Source organism: Primulina eburnea, chromosome 7 (genome assembly GCF_022965805.1).
Source record: "Primulina eburnea isolate SZY01 chromosome 7, ASM2296580v1, whole genome shotgun sequence".
NCBI classification, from domain to species: domain Eukaryota; kingdom Viridiplantae; phylum Streptophyta; class Magnoliopsida; order Lamiales; family Gesneriaceae; genus Primulina; species Primulina eburnea.
The window spans coordinates 1573587-1598699 of record NC_133107.1 but is presented as its reverse complement, the minus strand read 5'-3'; the positions used below and the strand labels follow the sequence as shown (position 1 = coordinate 1598699).

At 34.5% G+C, this 25113-nt stretch overlaps 5 protein-coding genes and 1 long non-coding RNA gene across 8 annotated transcripts; 3 read left to right on the top strand and 3 right to left on the bottom strand.

The window, feature by feature from the left end:
* Positions 1-2334: 2334 nt before the first annotated feature.
* On the bottom strand, positions 2335-3639 carry LOC140836438 (uncharacterized). The gene has a single exon (XM_073201958.1). It carries the CDS (start codon positions 3465-3467, stop codon positions 2466-2468), a length of 1002 nt encoding a protein of 333 aa, XP_073058059.1. The 5' UTR covers positions 3468-3639; the 3' UTR covers positions 2335-2465.
* A 1079-nt stretch (positions 3640-4718) lies between these two features.
* LOC140837338 (protein FAR1-RELATED SEQUENCE 5-like) lies at positions 4719-5873 on the top strand. Its single transcript, XM_073203470.1, has one exon. The coding sequence runs from the start codon at positions 4719-4721 to the stop codon at positions 5871-5873; it is 1155 nt and encodes a 384-aa protein (XP_073059571.1).
* Positions 5874-9296: 3423 nt separating this feature from the next.
* On the bottom strand, positions 9297-10886 carry LOC140836437 (uncharacterized). Of its 2 annotated transcripts, none has more exons than XR_012119095.1 (3): positions 10709-10886; positions 10403-10504; positions 9297-10214 (listed from the first exon to the last, which is right to left on the bottom strand). It is a non-coding gene; the product is annotated as an uncharacterized lncRNA (long non-coding RNA). The 2 variants fall into 2 exon arrangements; XR_012119094.1 differs by having other exon boundaries at positions 10403-10515; positions 10717-10857.
* Positions 10604-12385, top strand: LOC140836436 (NAD(P)H-quinone oxidoreductase subunit O, chloroplastic-like). The gene is made up of 6 exons (XM_073201957.1): positions 10604-10983; positions 11077-11132; positions 11222-11287; positions 11399-11440; positions 11793-11852; positions 11991-12385. Exons 1-6 carry the CDS (start codon positions 10770-10772, stop codon positions 12018-12020), a joined length of 468 nt encoding a protein of 155 aa, XP_073058058.1. The 5' UTR covers positions 10604-10769; the 3' UTR covers positions 12021-12385.
* Positions 12386-13066: 681 nt separating this feature from the next.
* Positions 13067-18110, bottom strand: LOC140836435 (probable LRR receptor-like serine/threonine-protein kinase At5g63710). Of its 2 annotated transcripts, none has more exons than XM_073201954.1 (12): positions 17860-18110; positions 16900-17093; positions 16438-16569; positions 16277-16348; positions 16017-16160; positions 15813-15884; positions 15653-15718; positions 15311-15381; positions 15048-15191; positions 14194-14535; positions 13671-14065; positions 13067-13565 (listed from the first exon to the last, which is right to left on the bottom strand). In XM_073201954.1, the coding sequence occupies exons 2-12, from the start codon at positions 17010-17012 to the stop codon at positions 13254-13256; spliced, it is 1863 nt and encodes a 620-aa protein (XP_073058055.1). In that variant the 5' UTR covers positions 17013-17093; positions 17860-18110; the 3' UTR covers positions 13067-13253. The 2 variants fall into 2 exon arrangements, with proteins under 2 accessions (XP_073058055.1, XP_073058056.1); XM_073201955.1 differs by having other exon boundaries at positions 17912-18092.
* A 5112-nt stretch (positions 18111-23222) lies between these two features.
* LOC140835957 (aspartic proteinase nepenthesin-1-like) lies at positions 23223-24884 on the top strand. Its single transcript, XM_073201369.1, has one exon. It carries the CDS (start codon positions 23484-23486, stop codon positions 24813-24815), a length of 1332 nt encoding a protein of 443 aa, XP_073057470.1. The 5' UTR covers positions 23223-23483; the 3' UTR covers positions 24816-24884.
* Positions 24885-25113: the final 229 nt, after the last annotated feature.

Genomic DNA, 25113 nt, shown 5'->3' with positions numbered 1-25113 from the left:
TATGCCGATATCATAACCAAACATGAGACCTCCAAAGGCAGCGATGATGGAACAGACAACCACCTGTTTGGTGAGCTTGGCCGGGTGGTTGACATCGCCGCCACCGTTCTGAATAGGTGTGATTGCTGGTGCCATTGACGTGCTTATGATCACAAGAAAAATTAAAGATCGAAATTTACTTAAATATCTTGGCTCGCTAGTTGCCTGAGTTTTGTTCAGTACGTGAAAACAATGACGAGAAGTAGGTGCATCCGCACACATATATATAGGTAATAAATCTTAGTGTCCCTATCCTAATTGGATTATAGATATGGATTTTATTCTAATATATCTCTAATTCTTGAGCTTTGCTTCTACCCCAACAAGGAAACTTTCTCGGATTTGCTAATGTTTTAAACAAAGTTTAAATTTAAATTTATAAAAATAAATTTTATCAAAATAAATAGATAATTGTGTACAAAAGTGCAAAATCAAATCTATATAATTAACTAGTAAACGCAATAACAATAATAGATTTATGTCTATCTAGTTTATTTATTAAAAAAAATTAGATTTACTTTTATCTAGATTGTTCATAAAAAAAATTCATTGATTAATATGCCAAAAATAAAATCATACATAAGGTATGAAATTTTGGTAACAAAACCAAATAAACATTCGATATTTTTTGGGTTTATGAATGAAAGATTAATTGTAGAATGTCTTTTTAAGATAAGAAAAACATCGACAGTATTTTTTGGATATTAAAAATATTCTTGGTTTTAAGTAATTTTTCCCACTAATAAGAATCCCTAAATTCTAGTGATTTATACAAGGGATTTATGTGGATTAACATCACAATACTTACTTTTGAATATTTTGAAATCTGTATTAGCTTACCGTTAAAAAAGTAATACAAAATCTGAATTATTATTTTTATTTTGTGTATATAATTTTGAACCATGTATTTAGACTTCCCTCCGTACCTGTGTTCGATTAGGCATGAAGCAAAAATTTTAAAACGGGTCTTTTTGTTATGATAAATAATGCAAAAATTCAGTTAGAAAATAATAAATACAATAAATAATATATAAATACACAAGAAACAATATATTACATAAAAAATAAGTCAATAATTATTTGAAATAATTACATGATAGTGATCTAACTCTTTTATAGTGTGTATATATATACTATGAAATAATTACATGATAGTGATCTAACTCTTTTATATATATATATATAGTTTTCGGACAATTTTTTTGTCAATAAAAAATATAACTAGCTTATTTAATATATTTTGTGATATTATTAATCGAAGATAAATTTTTATTAGCTTCAACTTCAATAAGTTTATTTAGGCTTAAACAACTGTTGTTGGTATGATTAAAAAATATCTTATAGGCAATACAATTATTTGAAAATAAATTATTCAGTTTTTTCAAACATTGTAACATATTAAAAGATTATTGAAATTCTATACAATACTGCACAAGCTAATTAAATGACTAACTCTTTAACTTCTTCAAACTCAACAAATACCCCAAAGTCTATTAATATTGTTTAAATTGTTCAAGCAGAACTTGGAGAAAATATCGAGTTTGATCAGTTATAAACAAAAAATATTCAAATTAATCTATTTTATTTGATATTGGATAATTATTATTTTTTTAATTTCGGTATGTCACCAACTCAAAATATAGATGTTGAGCCCCATCAAGATCGGACCTCGAGGCAATGGCCTCATAAAGGTCCGACCCTATTCATGCCCTGCCCCCTTCGATCCCTCCCCTCGATAGATTTTCTGAATCCAGTTGCAATGATATCAACTAATATATTCTGCTTGTTGTTCATCTCAACCATTCGCATTAATTAGTTTGAATGGGTTCATATATCCGACATTAAATTTTCTATATACAAAATTGTGCTACGACAAATCTGATCTTGCACATCAGATAAGAACCCGAACTAACTTTCGGATTATAAGAGTTTTATGTCAAGAGTAGATATATATTGAGACGATGTCACGAATCTTTATATCTGAGACGGATCAATCTTACTAATATTCACAATAAAAACTAATTCTTTTATCATTAAAAGTAATATTTCTTCATGGATGACCCAAATAAGAGATTCATCTCACAAAATACAACTCGTAAGACTGTTTCACACAAATTTTTATCTAATGTCAATGCACCACAAGTGAGATGACCTGTAACTTTACATTTTAGGGATATCAAAATCTCTTTTCTTGGCTTTCTGCGCATTTTGAATTGATAACACAATCATACATTATTATTTGCGACGCAATTCGAATGTATACATGGACTCCAATCCAACGAGAAGAATATCATGAGATATGAACTCATATGTTCGTTTAGAATAAAGAATTTTGCGACACAAGAGTACCATGATCCCATAGGCCAAAACATTACATAATACAAGATCACAGAGACACCAAAGGAGTGATGTAAAAAATTGACCGATCAAACTTCATATTGCTCCATCTGAACATCCCTGGACTTCAAAGGAACATACTCCCCAAGATACTCACCAAGATGATTCGCTAAGGCGGATTTATCGATATTTTCGTGATGAGATGATTTACAAACAAAATATATAATCGTCTGCATAACGAGAGCAAACAGCATCAGAATCGACATCAAACTCAAGCAACCAATCCCCAGTCCAACTCTATATCCGAGCCCTTTTTCGTAAGCCATCACCACAAAAATCTTGAATACTGCCTCAACTCCAACAAGGCATAGACCTAATACAAAGAAAATCGCCACACAGACACCCATTTTCCCCTTGATCAAAGATCGGCTTTTCGCCATTGCATTTAGGCCATAACTTTCTTCCAAAACTGAGACCACACTTGCTAGCTGCCATATCATGTTAATATAAAACAACCCGACAGAATATATGATCAAGTAAAAGAGGAGTAATATCCCCCCAACACTTTTACTGGGTTGCAATACAAGAATCGCAAAGACAGCTATAACTACAGCTACAATATTGTATGCAAAGACTATGACGAAATTGCATAAGAAAGTCACCATTAGCCTCTTCCAGACCTTCGGAACGACACTCATCACTTTCTTAAACGTGATCTCTTTGGCCGTGTAGATACATGCGATGGTGTAAACTACTGCTGATGTAGAGAGAAGCGCGAGAATCAAGAAAAACAGTAAATACCCAATCTTGAACAAGAGAATCTCAATCCATTCGGATGATATGATGCTGGAGATTCTGTCGTAGGAACGAGTGCCCACCTGGGTTCTTTCGAGGGTTTCCTCGTTGGTCGAGATCTTGGCGATAAGGAGTTGGGTAATCTGGATTTGAGCTAAGTAGATGAAGGAAAGAGGTAGAATCAAAGCTAGCATGACTTGGCTGAAAATCTTCCTCCATGATATAACTATGTTGTATGATTCTTGAAGTATGCCGAAGAATCCAAGAAACTGGATTTCTTCTTGTTCTCTGTCCATGGATTCTTTTTAATTTTTTTGTGTGCAAAATCTGGTGAAATGGGTTTTTGGTTCGAGAGGAATTGGCGCAATATAGATGGAGAGCTTCAACTTGTGGATCTCACGGAGGGAAGACTTTGACCAGATTAGTTGGGATTTTTCTGGACTTGTACACATTCTTTGAATTTACATTTTTGTCATTGTTATTTTAATTTATCCTCTACAAATATTTTTCGACCAAAAATATTAATTTAAAACAAAATAAATAGTAAATCAAATGTTTTGCGAATTTAAAACAAAAGAAATAGTAATCAAAATGTTTTGCGATTAAGCAAAGATTGGATGGACGTGAATTTATTTTTATGATCATTTTGACCATTTCAAATTTAAATGAAGGTTCTGCTGTGTTTCCTTTTGGAAGGAAGCAGTCAATTCAGCGTGTGTCTTGCGCGTCTATAAATGTTTTTCTCCACTAACATTTAATTCAATGATTGAGAGTCACTCTATGTTTAACACTCTATTTTTTATATTGGAAAATATTGTTATTTGTTACGAAAAAATAAAAATTTATGATAAAAAATAAAAATATAAACTCTCAAAATTTACCAAACTGCATGCTTTATAAAATTTTTTCTTTACTCAATTGTGATTTTCTTCACAAATGAGAGAGATCTATTTATAGAATTTCTTTACAAATAATCCGAAAAACAAATTCATCATTACATACATCATCATACACTAATTTCAATATTTACAATTGATATTTTCAAGATTCAAATATTCAACATTCAAATATTCAATATACAGATTTAAATATTAATTTTCAACAACATTCTCTCTGTTTTAGTACGGAACCCGATCCCCTGCTGTGCACAGCATCAAATTGATTTTTTTATTTTTTTTTTAATTTTTCGTTTTTCTTTTCTCTTTTTTTCCCTCTCTTTTTCTACTTTTTTTCCCTCCATTTTTCTCTCTTCCACAAACATTATTCACACACTTTTATATGAAAATAGTATAAACATTTGTTTTCATCTCGTCTTCTTTTGTCCATTTTCTTCTTTTTCTCGTTTTTCCTCTCACTCAATTTTATTATTATTTTTTTGCAAGAAATACTATAACATACCAGGTTCGATTTTTTCTTCTTTTAAATGTCTAATTTTTTTTCTAATTGTTTAGCTATCGATTTTTTTATTTGATTTTATTGGTTTCATTTTTTATGTTGCTATTGATCTGAAACAAGCCAAAAATTTTATTGATAGTTTCAGATTCTTGATGGATTATAATTCAAATATCGAATTCAAGCCTAAGATTGGTATGGAATTTGATAGTCTAGACGAGTCTTGGAAGTTTTGGGTTGAATATGGTGGGAAAACTGGATTTGGAGTTAGGAAGCATTATTTTAACAAGAACAAGAACACCGGATTTATAACTTCGTATAAATATGTTTGTTGCAAGGAGGGTGTTCGTAAAAATGACAAAAGAGAATCATCGACACTCAATCCTCGGCTTGAGACTCGAACAAATTGTAAAGTAAGAATGGGTGTCACATTTGTGGATAGTAAATATAAAGTTAATGAGTTTATCGAAGAGCATAATCACTCACTCCATATTCAAGAAACAGTTCATATGTTGTCTTCCCAACGTAAAATTACAGAAGTTCAAGCCTATGAGATTGATTTGGCAGAGGATGTTGGGCTTAAACAAAAATCAAATTTTCAGTTGATGAGTAAGCATGCAGGGGGAATAGATGGTCTTGGTTATACAAGGTTGGATGCTAAAAATTATATTCGATCCAAAAGACAAAGAAGTATGGTATATGGGGAAGTTGGTTGTCTGATGCGATATTTTCAACAACAATTATCTAAAAATCCATCATTTTACCATGCTAATCAGATGGATGTGGAGGAACAGATAACAAATGTTTTTTGGGCTGATGCGAGAATGCTAATCGACTATGAGTATTTTGGTGATGTTGTGTCACTAGATACCACGTATTGTACGAACCGTGCATACCGACCACTTGCTATCTTCTCAGGTTTCAATCATCATAGAGGAGCAGTGATTTTTGGTGCAGCACTTTTGTATGATGAGACTGCTACATCATTTAAATGGTTGTTCGAAACTTTTTTAGAGGCACACAAGCAAAAAAAGCCTCTCACTATCTTCACTGATCAGGATCAAGCTATGGCAAAGGCCATACAGGAGGTGATGCCTGAGGTATTTCATGGATTGTGCACATGGCATTTGATGCAAAATGGCATCAAACACTTGGGAAACTTGATGAAAGATGGTTCTCATTTCTTAACTGATTTTAAGAGATGTATGTATGACATTGACGATGAGACCCGATTCGAGGAGGCTTGGAGTGTTCTACTAGTACAATATAATATCAAGAAAACACATGGCTGCAATCCACTTACAATATAAAGAAGAAATAGGCATCTTGTTACATGAACAAGGCTTTCACACTTGGTATGAGAAGCACACAACTCAGTGAAAGTGTCAATTCTGATGTCAAGAGTTGTATGAAACCCGACTTAGATATAATGCAATTTTTTAAGCACTTCGAACAGGTCTTGGAGGAAAAGCGGTACAATGAGCTAAGATGTGAATTTGAGACACGTCAAAAATTACCGAGATTAAAGCTAGAGAGTTCTCCTATGTTGCGTCAACTTTCTGAAATTTATACCCTCACTATCTTTCATCTATTTCAAGTAGAGTTTGTTTTGTTCGCAGCTGCTTACATAAAATATAAAAATGAAACTCAACCATTATTTGAATATGTTGTCGGGCGAATTGATAAAGAAGGAGAATGGAGGGTGACATTTAATCCTAGCACAAAGATGATTCATGTAGTTGCCGAAAATTCGAGATGACTGGATTATTGTGTTGTCATGCTGTGAAAGTATATGATGTGCAGGACGTAAAAAAACTGTCAGAGCATTATATCTTGAATAGATGGACGAGAAAAGCTAGGAGTGGAGTGGTACACGATTGTATGGGCAATGAAGTCGAAGAAGATCCCAAACGAGAAAGTACAGAACGATATAGAAAACTTTGTATGATGCTCGTAAGACTGGCAACCGAAGCCTCCGTCCACCAATCAACTTTCTCTTTGGTGCATAATTCGGTATGTGATCTAACCAAGCAAGTCATGGAAATGCGTTTGACTGAAGTGAGCCAAGACAATAATAGTGGTGTCAGGACATCATCGATAGGACCTTCTATGATACAAGCAAAAGGATTCAAGAAAAGAAATGGTGTGAAAAAGTCAAGAAGGTTGAAGAGTTGGGTAGAACTTCAAGCAAAACGAAGAAAAACAAATTTGAGAGTCGAGATAAATTAACTAATATTAATATTTTTTTGAAATAAAAATTATCTAGATTTCTTATTTTTACAATCATTGTAGGACATCGGAACACATGATGAATTACCCGTATCTTGTTCAGCACATCCGGTACCTCATGCATGTCTTCAAACAACTGGAGGTCAATTCAATTTCACTAAATTATTAATGGTATGAACTTTAATGATATTTAGAAATTTTTTAATTGGTAAAAATTTTAAGCCAAAAAAATATTAATTCTTATATGGTAAAATTGATTTTATAATATTTATTCTTATTTAATGTAGGCACAATTTGATCATCCTCACCATTCTCTTGAAGCCATGGATTTCAATGGAGATATATCCAATAATGCTCTTGAGTAGTTTTTTATTTAAAGAATAGCCGATTAACATTGTTAGTTGAAATTAAGTTTAAAAATGTATGAATTATTTATTTTTGATGGAAATGTGGTGTTGAATTTTAGTTTTTGATATTGTATGATGGAAATGCTCTAAATTTTAATTTAAGCATTAACATGTTAATAGTTTTATATTGTTAAAAATTTTGTTCATTGGAAAAAAATTAATAATACTCATCAAATTCGAAAAAATGATACGATTTTTCACATGTAAACATTTAATATAGTAATTTTTAATTGCAAAATTATTAATTTAACATAAAAAAATTAAAATGTTTATATTATTTCATATAAAATTGTCCAATGTCTGTGGAAGATGGAAAAAAAATGGATGAAAATAGAAGGAAAACAATATAGAATAAGAGAGGAAAAAAAGAGAAAAAAAAAGAAAAATTAAAAAACAAATAAAAAAAATTCAAGCTGTGCACAGCAGGCGATCCGGATCCGTTTTAGTACAAAACAATAAGATGAATAGAGATGGGAACAAGGCTGGGCGAGATGTGGCCGAGTTTGCCATCTCTATTTCCGAATTTCATATCACCTCATACCCTGCTCCGATATCCGTTTTTTTGAATTCGGGGATTGTTAGTACGGATTTGTCATCCCCATTCTCGTCTCAACTTCTAAATTTCATCCACATCCATATCCACATCTCGATCCCCGCTTTTTCCTCGAACCAAAAACTGTGGAGATCAAATTCTCCTATTCGTTTAAAAAATATTAATTTAAAAAATATTTATTAGACAAGACGAAAACAAATTTGGAGATTTTCTCAAATCAAAATTTATTATTATTATTATTATTATTATTATTATTATTATTTTAAAAAATAATAATATTATACTATTAATCCTAATAATATTATTATTTTATTATTAATATTAATTTCGAAGCAAAATTAGAGATTGAGTAGAATAATCTCATATTCGTCCTTCGAAAATTTTAAAAAAATCCCCGAACTTAAACCCATGCCTGAAAAAATTCAGTAAAATCCCTGAACCCAAGCCCAGACTCAAACCTGAAAAAATTAGAGATTCTCGTCCCATTTCGGATTTTTCCCACGAGAGAAAATTGATATCTCTGCATATGAACATATGGTGCTTAAAATGTAAGGGGGGGGGGGGGGGGGTAATTACTTACTAACATATAAACTCAACCTTTAATAACGCTCTGAACGATGCACTAGCTAGGCTTTATTTATACATGCATGATATATCTATCCATCATACATTGAATTAAAACGTGAAAGCGTTTTCGAGGTCACAGTATTGTGGCGAAATGCGACATAATCCCGGTAAGCTTTGTGCGGTCAGCTTCATCTCTCGCATCTCTCTTCTCTGCAATTCCCCTGTCTCTTGTTGTTCTCCAGCCACCTATCAATATATATATATACACACACACACACACGTTCAATGTTATTCGATTTATATCGCATTTTAGATCATAGAATATATTGCCAGCATTCTTAAGTTAAATGTAACACCTTTTGGATAGCCTCGCACCTACACCGCTCATTGATCCGTTCAAGCTCATCACAACATCGTGGAAACTCCTCCCTCCAGCTGCCTCCGTGGCCTCTTCCCTTGTAATTTTCAGGCACAAATCGGCTGCCATCTATAAGGTACTTCCGGCATGAACTCAGCCGCTGGCTCTCAATTTTCTGGCCGCACCACCTCGGCTCTCCTGGATTATCGATTTCCACCGTCGTAATGGTGGCCGCTGCACGGTAGAAAGTGACCGTCGGCGTCGCCAGAAGAACCAGCAAAGTGACCATGAGAAACAAGCTGGCCATTTAAGTGAAATCTTGATGGTGATGGATATTACTTAGCTGGGTATATATATATATACATATATAGGCTATAGCATAGTTCACCGGGGTTTAATTTGCATGCAGGTTAAATACGTGGCTATTGGTATATGAACATAAAAATGGAGATGCTTTGGAATATGGGCAGGTGGATATACATGCACATCGGTTTGCATGGACTGGAGTTTCCACGTATCCATACATGTACGATGGAACAGCAAATGACAGAATGGAACAAATTATATATATATACTGATCAAACTGGCCAATTACCGTTACTTATTATGGTTTTAAAAAAAAAAAACCAACAAAAATGGCAAGAAAATTACATGGTACGAGTTCATAAGATGGAATTAATAATTTCTTGAATGGGAAAAAATTACATACATGCAGTCAAGCTATGCTACACTAAACACAAGTTGATCACCATTTCCAGAACACGTTTGACTCACAATTGTACGTGTCTTTCCCTTCACACAATTTTCTATTTCAATCTATAATATAAAAAAATTGTGATAACTCCAAATCATCACTCAGGAATGGTACTTTCTGCCATAAACAATTTTAAAGCACAGTAACACACTTATTTTAAAAGCCCAGTAATCAACATGCATCACTGTATAACAACGAGGGCGTCGTTATCTTTTGTTTAGCAAGATCTTGGCAGCCAGTGAAGTTCTCAGGGAAATTGCATGTACCAAATGGAACAGTGTATGCCCGTGCGAAGTTAGCGCTGCTGGTGGCTAACCTCTTCTTGTCATTCAGTTACTACATTTTCAGACGAGTATATATTTAAGCAATTTAGAGGAGAAGTTTGTGCTGGATTGTTGGATCCTATGATTCACATCTTCCTGCGTTCTAGACCCAAGAAAGTGTGACCCACTACATATGAAAAAGGTAATCGATCTAACTAAGAGGTGATTAAAATTTAATAGTGATGTGGAACTAATTATAGGTGAGATCAGAGAGTTGGAATTAAGGGTGGTGGGAGTGTGGATAAGGTGAGATTTCCTAATTCCCATTGGCAAATAAGATGGCACTCTTGGGGGGTCCCATTCTCTGATATACCAGTGTCATGGATATACCACCAATGCCAACCTCTCAAGTTTCTTAAAGATAAGCAAGGAAAGTTGCATATATTTTGCATGCGAATCAAGATTCCATCTTTTGAAGCTCTCTGTCCGAAGTAGATCCACGGAGAGGAGAAATCTCCGCCTATAATAAAATTATAAACTGTCAAAGCAATGAAACATGGGCAATTTACGAGCGCCATTCTCAGGTATTTTTTTGTACTCAAGGATTTAGTCGTCCCAATAAGAATTCAATGTTAAAAAATTAATAACAAAAGACAATTTCTAAAAAAATTAAAAAAATTGAAACATAAATATTAACCCGAGCCAGACCTATGGCGGCTTCACAGGTTTGCCAAGAACCATCCCACAAAATTCCAGGTCGATGCCCGCCACAGTAGATCTCAAGGGGACCATTTGACATGAACGTCTAGTCTGCAGGTCATCTGCAAAACAACATTTAACCTTCCAATAAATATATACTTATCAATTTTTTTCCTTTTTTTTTAAAAAAAAATTACGAACATATCTCAAATATTATTGTAAACATGTCCCACAATATTCAACTGTAATAATCCTCGTGAATTTTGTGGCCTTTAACATCTGGCTACTTGAGAAAGCGAAAAATCAAGCTCAGACGGTAAAACCTTATCTAGAAAAAAGCGTTCGACGCTCAAGTGAAGTACTTCCTCTATTATCCATGGCATCCACTGCAGCTCTCTCTCAAAGCTCCTTAGCCACGATATCAACGTTCTTTATAAATCCAAGAAAAATCCCACGTCGATTACCATATGTAATCAAAGCCGTAAAATCCTCAGAGCCACCACAGAATGAAAAGATAGAGGAAACATCTCCCTCCGATGATCAGTCCACAATCAAAGCAGCTCCCAAGTCCAAGAAAACTGTTTACTCCAGTAAATATCTCCTTGTTAATAAACCTGTTTTATTCCGATGGAAAAGAATCGATCAATTTTATACAAATAATTTGTTTCATTTGGTTTTGATAGTGAATAAAGGGCAGATTGTGAGAGTGGACAAAGAGAAATATCTCAATAGTATCAATGTGAGCAAGACAATTTCACATGTCGATCATCATTAAATGCATATGGATGGGAAAAGAGTGTAACGTAAACAATTCTTTGTTTCTTTCAGTATTTATCTGTGGGACACCCACCTTATTACAAAGGACTGGACTATATATATGAAGACAGGGGAGAGGTACCGTTTTTTAGACTGTTTTAAGCTATGCATTTTCAGTACTAGTGCATGTCCGTATATCTAATTAGTTCACTAGGCCTTCAATATTAATACCAGATAATCTTGTATTAGGTGCTGGACCTGCGCATTTTTGAAACCGGTGAATATGCACTAGTAAGTACAATTCATATCTCTCACTTCAATGTGCATGAATGTGCTATCTCATTGATATATGACAGTCTACCAAAATTGGTGTGGAAGGTAGTCCCGGAGTTGCAACATGGATCATTGCTGATTTCTGTAACTCGAGAGGCATATAAAATACAAAGAGTAGCACACAATATAAGAAATATAACATTTTCAACTCCTCGGTACATGTGACTGTGATACCTGATTGTTTAGCTGTCGAAACATTTGCTTACGGCTTTCAACAATGTCTGTAACAGAAAGTGATCCGTATTTATTCTGGATCCAAATCTGTTACGCTGAACACCTGCTCCTTTCTAAATCTTCCTTGTGTCTACAGATTGCATGGGTCGGAATAACAACTGCACCTGCTTGGCTCCCAACAGACATGCTTATTAAGGTCCCTGGTTTTTCAATTTGTTCTGGCCTTCCATTTACAACCTTCATTTCTTTAGTGTTGAATGATCACGACCTAGAAAAGTTCATAACATAAATCTTCTTGTTGCTCTTTGTGATGAATGATTGTGGCTACCTGCAGTCAGATAAGCTAGATTATGAAAGAATGTGATGAAGGGCTATGCATGCAGAGCAGGAATATCAAATGCGTCGACTACAAAAGTTGCACCTTTGAGAAACTTCAAATAATTTCCAGCAGTCACATCTTATTGTCTAGCAAAGCTGTCTTCAAATTTTGCGCCCTACAAGCTTCAGACACTTTATTTTTTGGCGGGGGGCGATAGTTTTTTTTTTTTTTTTTACTTTCTGTGAAAAAACACGATAACATGTTGTGCAGATCATTTATCAAATATATTTCATGGAACAAATCAACAATGTAAGAGAGAGAAAAGTTGCAGATGATCTCAAAATGAATGTCAATGTACTCACCTGATTTCTTTCATGAAAATTATTTTGGATCTACCTGATGAATTTCTTCCTTCGTTCCACATGTGTGATGAAGACAGTTAGACTAGTTACAATAGTTAAACATGAAAGTTGTTTCTATAAAATCTCAAAACGTTATGGATTTATTTAGCACAAGTATCTCACATCAATTGAGGAGAAAGCTTATCCGCAGAGTTGAGAAGCTTGAAATAGTAAGATTAATTAGTGATTATGATGCAAAATAGATTTGGACAGAATACGTAGTGGAGATACTTACTTTTCTGATCCTTAACCCATTTGCATTGCACATGATGAAATGGTACCAGAGGTTCATTCCCAGCAATGTTAATAGTATGTCAGATGTGCACTAGGTTTGGTCAGGTAAGGTGTAAGTGCAAGGACATTTGAGTTTCAGGTAAGGTGTAAGTGCAAGGACATTTGAGTTGTACTGTAGTTATTACCCATGATCACAAGTTATATTTGATTTCGAAAGAAAAAAACATGAAGGAAAAATGTAGATGGAACATAAATGCAAGAAGACACTTAAATTATCTTAAAACTAGTGCCACCACCAACTCCTTGAATGAAAAACAAACTTGAATATATTGAATTGTACCAAATAAATATATTTGATGAATGAATATAGAATTTTTTGTTATAATTATATGAATCCAAATTTCAAAAGTGATCAGTTGATCATTTCTAGCAATATCAACAATATAGCAAAAGGCGTGTATGAACGTCATTCTCTCATCTCAGTAAACACATAAAAATCCCTAACAATATCATCAACATTAGCAAAATCTAAAACAAAAATTATGCATGTACATATGATGTGCTTTCTATAATATGAAGTATCACCACTCTCTTAATTTCAAGCCTGGCTTTTACAGAAAAAGGTCTCTTTCAGACACGCTTTCTATCTTGCTTGTGACAATTGTATAGCTTCTTGGTCTTGAGTAGAATCCTCAGCCCAAATGAGTTTGTGAGACATGAGTGAAAAGTCTTGATTTCTCGATTCCTCGAGTTGCTCCCACTCTGCCCATCTCTCAGCCAAGCCTACTCCTTGCAACATACATACAACTTGTGCCATCGTCGGGCGATCTTCTGGTGAACCTTGCGTGCAGAGCATTGCCACTTGAAGGACAGTCTCGACTTCTTTGGGCTCGAAGCTGTTCAAGTTCTCGTCCACAATGTCCTCCAGCCGTTTTTCTCGTAGTAGTTTTTTTATCTTGATTACGTCAGATTAGAGAATTAGGAGAGATGGACAAGACAACACATCAAAGCCTATATAAGCGGGCGAAGTGCCAAGAAATAGAGGAGAGAATAAGCTTACATGATCCAGCAGGAGAACATCCTCATCTTCTTCGAGTCGAGAAAAATCTATAGCACGCTGGCCAGTTACAAGCTCAAGAAGAGTAATACCATAGCCAAAAACATCGGTCTTTCCGGAAGACTTTCCAGTGGACAAATACTCAGGGGCAATATGTCCCATTGTCCCGCGTACTCGAGTAGTCATGTGTGTGAGTTTCGCGTCCACTAATTTAGCCAACCCAAAATCTCCAAGGACAGCTTCAAAGTCATCATCAAGCAGAATATTTGCAGCCTTTACGTCACGATGAATAATCCTTGGATTGCAATGCTCGTGAAGGTACTCAAGGCCATGAGCAGTACCAAAAGCTATTTGTTTTCTTGTTGGCCAGTCCAGACCTTTCTCTCCGGGCTTTAGATCTAGCAAATTCAAGGAAAAAAGGTGTTGAGTCATCAAAAAATGTGCCATATTTTTATTTTCCTTAGGTATTATACATTAAATAATTCACGGTCTCCCCTAAATCAAATTCTGGTTTTTCTCCTATTACCTCTCAAGCGATAAGCCACACTCAGGTTTTGCATAAATGGATAAACAAGAATTCTCTCCGTGTAAGTTGTACAAAATCCAATCAAGCGAAGCAAGTTCTTGTGTACTGCAACGCTTATCAGATGAACCTCCCTCAGAAATGCAGCCTCTCCACCCGGACTATGATGATTCATGAGACGTTTTACAGCGACTCTGGTATTATCCACAAGGATTCCTCTGTACACTCTCCCAAAGCCCCCTTGTCCGATTATATGACTTTCGCTGAAATTATCAGTAGCAAGCTGCATTTCACGTAAGGAAAACCTTTTGAGCTGCCCAAAGGAGATTTTACGCTCATCTTCACCTGCGCAATAACCATATGTAAGAGCAGGTGGTTACATGTTATTACAGAGTTCAACTGAATTCGGTATTTTTTTAGAAATGTGAGGATCGTCAAATTTAGAATTTCATTTATATGATTATTAATTTTCATGATGTGACTATTGTCTAGTCATCAATTTTGACCATTCTAGTAAAAATGTTCTGATTTATCACCAAGTCTTTTTATTTCAGCCATTTCGTCATAAATAATTAAAATCGATCAGAATTTTAATTATTCACACGACACATCAATTTCAATGAATATTCTTGCTGAGATGCCCTGAATTGGGAAATATTTGTGTAAAAACCACAAATAGTCGTGGAACTTACAGGATTAAATGACGAGAAATACTGCATCACTGTGATTATAAGATTACAAGTGAAATTTTTTCCATAAATATCAAATTATATGAAATGTGATAATCATGAAATCAAAGATTGAACCATCAAAGACCAAGAAAAAGGCAGAAAAGAGGAAGGAGAAGAAAAATGTACCAGCCACATCAACAAATATATCATCCTCGAGTTTATGTGCTTGTTGCAATCGACATATAACTACAGTCCCGAGTATAAAGAGGGCAAATGCGCCAATGCTTACAACTGTGATGACAATCTGAACTTTTGATCTTTTGTTAGATGCTGCATTGATATTTTCGAGAAGCTCAGTTTCATCTTTTATTTTATTCCAGTACAAGAATCATTTTTTAAACAATAGCAAGGTATGTCTCCGAAAAAAACTTAGGGAAAACAAAACAAACCTGGGACTGATGAACTTGACACACAAGGTTGATGGAAGTTATTTCCACACGTTAGATGAGTGGACGTGAAACTGATGCATAAGACAACAGAACGAAAGATAATAATGGTGGAAGTTACTTAATCATGCACCAGTGGACGCAAATTAGATACAGATAAAACATGCAAAATCCTATTAATCGGTGTCTCATATTTGACAACATTAATAGAGAACAAAGATTTCTTTTCATTGACACATGGAGCAGGAGAATGGCAATATGGCATTTTGTCATGTAAATGGAATTGATTAATATAACCATACAGTGATTCAAGAAAATAACTTTCCAAGAGGAAATCAGTCGTACTTGAAGATTGGAATTGAAAACAACTCTTTAGGAATCCTTCCTGTCAAATTGTTCCATGAAACATCCCTGCAATCAAATAATTTCTTATGGATCCGTCTGTTAGAACAATGGTGAAAGAGCGTAGATGAAATAACATTAAGGCTGAACAAAGACTTCTTACACTTCCTTTAAGCCAGTAATTTTTACTAGTGATTCGGGAATAGATCCACTTAAGTTGTTTTCTCTCAATACCCTGACAGTGGAAATTCAGAGAGAAACCAAAACTTTGAATCAAGAATGAGCCTAGAGAATGTAATATGTTGGATGTCAGATAATATAAGAGATGGGCTACTGTGACTGAGGTTCCACGCATTGACTGACTTACAGATGTTTCAGGTTGGAAAGTTCACCCCAAGACTCTGGGATAGAGCCACTGAAGCTATTATGCGCTAGATTCAAATTCTGCAGTCGTGACATGCCGCTAAGAAAATCGGGTATGAGACCAGATAGATTGTTGTTTTGTAAATCCCTGCAAAAATAAACGAAAATCATCATATCTCAAACAAAAAAACTACATGTTACGCCTCGAAAAAGAAAGCTTTCAAAATGTTATGCAGCATGAGTATGACAGAATCTAGCACTTACAAGCTAACCAAAAACTTTAATTTGGTAATTGAAGGTGAAAGAGTTCCAGAAAAACCATTAGAAGCCAAGCTCCTGCAAGTTGAGCCATTCGTACATTAATATGTCAGAAACTATATTGTATCCAATTCAAAAGAACTTCACAAAGTAAACACTGTGCTTACAGTGACACGACGTTTCCATTTGTACATGTAACATGAGACCAACTGAAACAAGGGCTGACAAAGAAATTGTTCCAATCTATAATTCTATTGTTGGAGTCATTCAGAGCTGTTAGAAACTCCACTAAAGCTTCAGCCTGAAATATCACCAAAAATACAAGATATACGTCAGATTATGCCAACCAAAAATTTGAATCACGTTAATTAACTAGAATTTGCGATTTCCATCTGATATAGCTTTGAGTTGCAGTGCAACGTGAGAATCTTTATGAGTGGAAGCGATGACCTAACGCATGGCCAACCAAACAGCCCAGGGGTAGAGCTGTTGGTTTTCCCGAACATAAGTTTTGTAAATTCGAAAAAAGAGAAAATAAATAAATAAAAGCATGAAACATATATTGAGTAGTCAATAAACATGATTAGCATGTTACATAGCCTTTTGAAAAGACCACAGCGTATGATGTACCTTCAACATCAGGCTTATTGGTGGCAAAACAGCTGATAAACATGAAAAAGAGCAGAACGAAATAAATATATGGCGTCAAAGAAAGATGCATGATGAAAAAGGCTTCAGCCATGTGCTTTCACTATATTGCGTAGCAAGAGAGTCCAATTGTTCACACTTCTTGCGTGTTTTAGGTGATTCCAGGAAGATGGACCTAAGGCAAGAAAAGAATGATAGCATGAAGCACAAACAATACCGAAGAGACGACAACATATGTATATATATATATATACATACATGATTTGTCATGTAATTAGCAGCAACTTCAAGTTAACAAACACGCTAGATACAAATATAGTTTCATAATCTATCATAAAGTAAGGTTTCTATTTGAACTTAAGAACTTGACGACTTATTAGGACCTTGAATTGCCTTTTAAAGAGCTATGAGCACGCCGTACTACAGGTAGTCTAAAAAGTAAAGGCTAAATGATCAAGTGCTCAAGCACTTCACTCAAAAGTGCTAAATTTTACAAAATCATGATCCAACCTCCTGTTCATTTTTTAGCTTTGTACCAGTTACTAAACTTAGCAATTACTTGGTAAAGTAATAATTTAGTATAACAATACGCACACTACATAATCTAGCAATGACACAAGCACTGTCAAGTGATCAAGAACCCGGGACTTAGCTAGCTGCTTAGTGATGGAAAGATTTGTTTTTAAAAAAAAATTCGATCACTATGATCATATGTTAATTAACTTCCAAATAATGTTCTGCAAATCAAGAAAGTGCGTAACACACAATCATGAAGTCCATAGCTTTAATATCATAGCACATACAACTAGTTTATGCAAGTACTGTTAGGCATATCAAAATAAGGCCACTAATTACAGGTGCCCAGAAGAAAATTACAATCAAATCCAGAATTAAACACGATTGTTTTCATAAACACAACATATATAAGGAAATGAGCTGACCCAATTGAGCAAAATCACAGAAAGTTCCATCAAGAAATACAAAGAAGCGTACGACAATCGTCAACTGGTTGAAATTGTTGTAGCCTATAAAATAGCCGATGCCCAAGCGTTAGGACCCATAGAGCATTCATAAAGTAGGGAGAGTGGTAAAAGGAGCTTTTTTCCAAAAACAAGAAAAAGAAAAGGAGAGGAATTGATATTGAAAATGAAAATTCTGGGCTTGCCATTTGGTTGGTGGGGTTTACATGAAATACGAGTGGGGTTATGAGAATCCCAGTATTATTGCAAGTCTAGTCTTTTTTTAAAACTTGTTTACATATATATATGATTTTTTTATTTTAAAAAAAAAACACTTTTACATAATGTTTTGAAGCTTGGTGAGCTTTTAGGAGACTTATTACGTAGAAATTATCAATCAACTCTTCTAAAAAAGGAAAAAAAAAATTGGCTTTTCGATTCTTCTAAGTCAAATTTATAAATTGTTAAAATAATGAATATATATATATATATACACACACACACACACACACACACACACAACACTATCACATATAACGTAAAACACCTTGTAGTAGTGTGGAAAAAGGAGCTTTTTTTCCAAAAACAAGAAAAGAAAAGAAAAGGGATATGAATTTGAATTGGAATTGAAAAGAATTGGTATGTGGGAATTGAAAAGAATTGGTATGTGGGGTTTACGTGAAATATGAGTGAATGAGAATCCCACTATTATTACAAGTGTACTATTTTTTAAACATTAATTTTTTGAAGGAAAAAAACCTACTTTTACATAATGTTTTGAAAGTTGGGAAGGTTTTTAATAATCTTCGTATTATTACGTAAAATTTAGTAGCTTTTCTTTTAAAAACACACGCACAAAATTTTATTTTTTGTTCTTCGACGTCAACTTTAATTTAAAATATATATATATATATATATATATATATATATATATATATATATATGTAAAAGTAAAACATCCTCTAGTTCTATATAAACAATTATTTAAAAGATTATGGTGGATAAAATATCGTTAATAAACAAAGTTATTCTGCATTTAAACAAGAACATTTTTATCTTGATATGGACATCCATATTCAAGATAAGAAAGATGCTTAGGAGCAATCAGTGAATAAAGTAGGTTCTTTTTGCTTGATTATATTCCATATTTACAGCACTTAAATTAAATGTTTTTCTTCATCAGATAATGATCATCTCACGTTTCTTACTTTATATATATATATATATATATATAGACAGAGAGAGCTGATCAAGTAGCTTGGGACATCGATTGTATGATATGGTGATTACGTATGATATTGCATGGCAATGGAAGGTCATGGCAGAATTTTGTAATATGTATTTTGTAAAATCACAATATTGTAAATATAAATTGAAGTATATGGAGTCAAATGGCAGCACTTGAAGGTGGATGTGCGTGGGTTCAAAGATATGGCAGAAAAAATAATTAAGTACTCAAAAGGTGTATTTTGGTTGTGTAGCCATGTCATAGTGGCATTTGGTTCCGATTCCTCGAGTGTGAATCACATCGAGGGAACCACCCAAACATGATATCCACTAAATATTACTGACAGTCAATGCATTATAGATCATACCATCTTGTCCAAACCTATCTGGAGCTTTTATAATCCTTCTTTCCCAATCTCTAGCAAGTTTGTATGATCTAGTACCATGATCTGCTCGAGTTTGATCCTTACAATTTGCTTCATGCGGTTGGTTTTGACCTATAACTTCCTAAGAGTCATTATCTGCAGATTGTTCCATCTCAATTTGCGAGTTAGACTTAGGAGACTCATGATCATTCATGTTATCAATTCTCTGTGTGTCTGTCATCTTTGTTTCATCAAAGATTACACCCCTTGTTACAAAACACCTTGGACTTGTTGTTTCTAAATTTCATACTTTGTAACCCTTGACACAATTTTCACAGATATCAAATCCATTTATTTTATCACCACATAATATAAATTCGACTTCTTTCTTTGAGAGTTTCTCTTGCCCAATTTTATTCACTCACACGGCCAAGTCTTTGGTGCCATTTTCGAGTACTGTCCGTCGTCTGTCCTATTGTAGATAAGTTTGGAAAACCAGAAATCTTCTTTCCCTCGAGGATGTACGATCCATTTTTCTTAATTAACACCTTTCATTATTGTCAAGGATTCCTTTAATATTTTCATTTGTACTACATCCACAATCTTCACTTTAAATCCATTTGCATCGAGATCAGTTCCTACAGATAATAGGCTTCGCTTCAAATCTGGAATATGTATATCATACTGAAGTAATCACTCTTTCACGTCTATTGGCTATATTCAATTTAATATTGCACATTCCCATGACTTTGCATGTTTTGTTGTTCCCAAACTAGCTTCATTTTCAATTTGACCAGGAAATCATTCTCTATTGGGGCATTGGGGGTGTCAATCAAGTCGGTTGGGTCGGGTTTCGGGTTAACCCGTGAATTTTTTCAACCCGAACCCGAAACAATCCGAAAATCCCCAACCTGAACACGAATCCGTCTAACCCGATTCAACCCGTCTAACCCGAATTTTATTTATTTTAAAAAAAATTAATGAAAAACATTCGCAAAAAAATAAAAAATAATAATGTTTTAATTTAAACAAATAATAACAAAATTTTCGATTTAAATTTAAAAGTTTAATTGTCGAAAATTAAAAATATATTTACTAAATTAAATAAACAATTATTAAAAAATAAAAAATATGTAAAATAAATATTAAATGATGAAAATTTATCATATAAATATACAATAAATTTTGTTCAAACATACAATATATAAAAATATAAGTAATATTTTCAAAAAAAAAAAAAAAAGGTTTTCAGGTCAACCCGCGACCCAACCCGAAACCCGCCTAACCTGACACTAACCCGAATCCATCCAACCCGAACCTATTTTTTTCGTGTTGGATCGTGTCAGATTGACGGATCGTGTTGTATTTTGTCACCCTTATTAGGGCACATATGGACAAAACAGCCCTGAATCCAAGAACCAACCTCCATTTATATATGATGCAGAAGCCAGAAGAACATCGAAAGAATTATACTCGTCGCTCGTTACTATTGCATCTCTATTTTTTCGGTCTTTTCATGATTTAGATACTTCTTCTTCCTTTTTGGGCAATCTTTCTTCAAATGGCCATTTTTCCCTCCAAATAAATTGTATACAATGATTTCTTAAGATACAACCTATTGGAAAATGATTTCTTGAGATATAGATTCTCAAGTTTACGCCACAAAGCCACTGCTATTTCTTTTTCTGCAACTCAACGTTAATACTTCATCACCCAAACTCAAAAAAATTGCACTTTACTCGAAGCCTTCTTTGAATCTATCATGGCAGACATAATTTCTTGATTAATTACATCTTGCAATCCATGCTGAACGAGATCCTTCATTTTTTATCATCCAAATACTGAAATCATCACCCTTTGTAAAATTTTTCATACCGAATCTTCTAGACCCTATTGTCGCGGTTGTTTCCCACAGACGGTGCCACTTGTTAGGGCATGGGTCTTCGATCAAGAACAGAGAATGTCCAGGCCATGGATTGATAAGCATGGACCATTGATATATATATATATATATATATATATATATATATATATATATATATATATATATATATGAATGAATTTTATTGCATTCATAGAACGTTCAGGACATTATCATTTCAAGGTCCACTATTTTGAACAAGTTCAGAATGAGAATATGCAGGCACAAGAATACACAAGAAAACCAATCAATAAATGCACAAGAGAAGTAGGTATATACACTTTTTAGTCTCTAGAGTTAATGAAGGTCAAACCCTAAAATTTATATAGAATTAATGGTAAAAAGGTCATGAAAAAATAGTTATATTAATCTAATAATTCCACTAATCTGTGAACGCCAACATAATATGAAAACAATGTAAAGAAGTCTCAAACTCGAAAATTTTGATGAAGATTTAAGCTTACTCGAGCTTAATGTAGATCAAATCTAGCTCTCGTCGTGTTTTCATCAATATTCTTTCAGTGAACAATTTAACTACTAAAATAGGACTGTAAAACCATATTGTTCACGTTAAACTGTTCACCATAATATATGGTAGCTATTTATGAATCCACTCAATTATAGGTTTCTTAGTCGGGATATGATTGCAACCTTTTTCTTCTGACTACTCGCCTATCCCGATCTAGCTACAACTTATATTACCACGATATTCATGAACATAGGACTAATAATCAAGTCAACAAGAAAAAGTTGTTTATTAACAATGAAAATGAAACATTTCATATATTTTAAAAGCTCCGTACTGTCCAATATCAATACATATACCATGTCTGAATCGACAATTTGACCGAGTGAAAGGGAATGAAACATTAATCCCATAGAAATAATTTATATAACGGGGATTTATTTTTGAACAAATTAATCAAAACAATTTATTTTACATAAAATGAGGCAAAATGTCATTACTTAATTGTACTTGGATGAAATGACATAAAATTAACTATTTTCAAAAAGAGACATTGGTTCGAACCCACGTGAAAGTGAAAAATATCTGCCCGACACCAATGTTGTAATTAAAAAATTGAGGTGTCAACATCCTAGCTAGTGTGGCACAAACATCTCCCCAAAGAGAGGTGTGAGTTCACTTGCACGTTAATGCAAAAACCATATTCTCGTTGTAACCGAGAAAAAACGAGGCAATGTTAATTTACCTTCTCATTGATATGGCGATGGATTCACTCTTAACTGAAGTAATCTATTTTTTTTTAGACGCGAGGATCCGTAATCGCTATCTTTTGATATGGACGGGTAAACCTCGGACTATTGCCGTGAAGGAATCTAATTTGATTGTAGAGGAGCAACCTCACGACTTAGAACCTTTTCCAACCACTTGAAAAAAAATAATAATTAATATTAAGCATAATTATATCGCTCTATCGCTTCAAACCTAATCAACAGAATAACGTAGTCTTTGTGATTCATAATTAGTACAAAAGGAGCGAGTAGCCCACCAAACCATATAGATTGTTTTTGTATCATTATATTTGAAACGCGTGCACTAAAAAACCTGAAGTTTAATTCATTTCTCAGTTTCTCAAATTTAATATAATTTTTAGGTTTTATATTTATATATATGATGAGGAAATATTTGAGATTAATCTTAATTTGAACAATTTATTATGTCTCAACTTCACTGATTTTCATGAAATTTTGATTCAAAATGCATGCCATGTTCTGTATGTCTATCATATATATGTGCATGATACGTGAGACTTAAATAATATATATCTTTTACTACTATTGAATTTTTAGCTCAAATTCACTACCGATTGTTTCAACCACCACTGACGCAAAACGCAACCTTAATTACTTTGATGTAGAAAATTTTCAGAGCATATATTATCCATTCAATATTATCACGGCCATTTTTTCTACATATTCAACAATTTTCCCCTTCTAATTATTAGTTCTCTATGATCCCTCCGTTTTTGGATCTTTGATTCATGAATTTCCTTCTCTATTCATTTCCTTTCACGCTTATTCAGATGTGCATGTAACCAATTAATTAATCGTTCCCAAGAATATATTAAAGAATGGCGTCGTTTCATTTTTCTTTGTATTCAATGGCATTGATTCTGGTTCTTGCGGCTCTGACATCTTCATTTGTTCCGCCTACTGTTTCGACATCGAGGTTAATGGGTCGCTCCGATTTGAAAACCGGGTTCCAGGTGACCTTGAAGCGTGTGGATTCAGGTGGAAACTTCACGAAATTCGAGCTGTTGAAACGTGCGATGGGACGTGGGAGGAAGAGAGTCGACAGGATCCATGCAATGGTCCTTGCTACGGTGGACGTCAGAGTAGAAGCACCAATCCATGCAGGAAATGGTGAGTTTTTAATGGATGTATCCATCGGCACCCCACCAGTGTCGTATTCTGCCATTCTCGATACCGGTAGTGACCTGATATGGACTCAGTGTAAACCTTGTACACAGTGTTTTAATCAGCCGAGCCCCCTATTTGACCCGAAAAAATCGTCGTCTTTCTCTAAGTTACCATGCTCTAGCGACCTTTGTACCGCACTTCCTATGTCATCTTGCAGCGACGGAAACTGCGAGTATCTGTACACCTACGGTGACACTTCTTCGACTCAGGGTTTTATGGCCGCTGAAACGTTCACTTTTGACAATGTTTCGGTCCCAAATATTGGATTCGGCTGTGGCCTTGACAATGAGGGTGGAGGGTTTGATCAAGGAGCAGGGCTCGTGGGGCTAGGGCGTGGGCCGCTCTCGCTCGTTTCGCAACTCGACGAACCCAAGTTCTCTTACTGTTTAACCTCAATAGAGTCCACCAAAATAAGCAAACTTTTGATGGGGACTCTGGCAAGCGATATTGACCTTTCACGCGACACAAAAACTACCCCTTTAATCAAGAACCCATCATCACCTTCTTTTTATTATCTTTCACTTAAAGGGATCACCGTCGGTGACACACGTCTACCTATCAAGAGCTCTACATTTGCAATAAAAAAAGACGGGACGGGGGGTGTGATCATCGACTCCGGGACTACCATAACATATCTTGAAAAACAAGCATTCGAACTAGTGAAAAAAGAGTTTGTCTCTCAAATTAAGTTCCCCGTTGCGGACGCATCAGGCGAAACTCAACTCAATCTATGCTTCACTATTCCATCGAACACGCAAGAAATCGAGGTGCCTACACTCGTATTTCATTTCGAGGGGGCGGATTTGGTGCTCCCAGGGGAGAATTACTTCATTGCGGATTCGAGTGGCATCATGTGCTTGGCTATAGGGGCTTCCCATGGCTTGTCCATATTTGGAAATTATCAGCAGCAGAATTTGTTGGTGGTGCATGACCTAGTCAAAGAAACAATGTCGTTTGTGCCGAAGCACTGTGATCAGCTATGAAACATTGTAAAAGTTTGGGATTCTCTTGTGCATGTAATGTTTGTTCGACACATAAAAGGCAAAAAGATGTGAGTGCACTAATAGAATTTTCTTGATTTACTTCTCATATTCAATGAAGCTAAGTAATAGGATACAATTTTATTTCGTATTATAACCAGAGTCCGTATCCAAGAAATTAGCGAAGTCTTTAGCCAATTATACTACTTCATAGTTAATAATCGCCGAAGTAACCAATAGTGAAGTAAAAACAAAAAATTCTACTAGTTGCGTTTAATTAAATTCCGTTGTTTTAAGATAT

What these genes read in the sequence shown, in the direction of transcription:
- LOC140836436 (XM_073201957.1), top strand. Translation starts at nt 10,770, where the DNA reads ATGGCATCCACTGCAGCTCTCTCTCAAAGCTCCTTAGCCACGATATCA. An exon ending in AATATCTCAATAGTATCAAT is followed by an intron (nt 11,133 to 11,221) that starts GTGAGCAAGACA and finishes TGTTTCTTTCAG; the next exon opens with TATTTATCTGTGGGACACCC. An exon ending in TATATGAAGACAGGGGAGAG is followed by an intron (nt 11,288 to 11,398) that starts GTACCGTTTTTT and finishes ATCTTGTATTAG; the next exon opens with GTGCTGGACCTGCGCATTTT.
- LOC140837338 (XM_073203470.1), top strand. Translation starts at nt 4,719, where the DNA reads ATGGATTATAATTCAAATATCGAATTCAAGCCTAAGATTGGTATGGAA.
- LOC140835957 (XM_073201369.1), top strand. Translation starts at nt 23,484, where the DNA reads ATGGCGTCGTTTCATTTTTCTTTGTATTCAATGGCATTGATTCTGGTT.
- LOC140836438 (XM_073201958.1), bottom strand. Translation starts at nt 3,467, where the DNA reads ATGGACAGAGAACAAGAAGAAATCCAGTTTCTTGGATTCTTCGGCATA.
- LOC140836435 (XM_073201954.1), bottom strand. Translation starts at nt 17,012, where the DNA reads ATGGCTGAAGCCTTTTTCATCATGCATCTTTCTTTGACGCCATATATT. An exon ending in CTTTCCAACCTGAAACATCT is followed by an intron (nt 15,885 to 16,016) that starts GTAAGTCAGTCA and finishes TTCCACTGTCAG; the next exon opens with GGTATTGAGAGAAAACAACT. An exon ending in TTTTCAATTCCAATCTTCAA is followed by an intron (nt 15,382 to 15,652) that starts GTACGACTGATT and finishes CTTATGCATCAG; the next exon opens with TTTCACGTCCACTCATCTAA.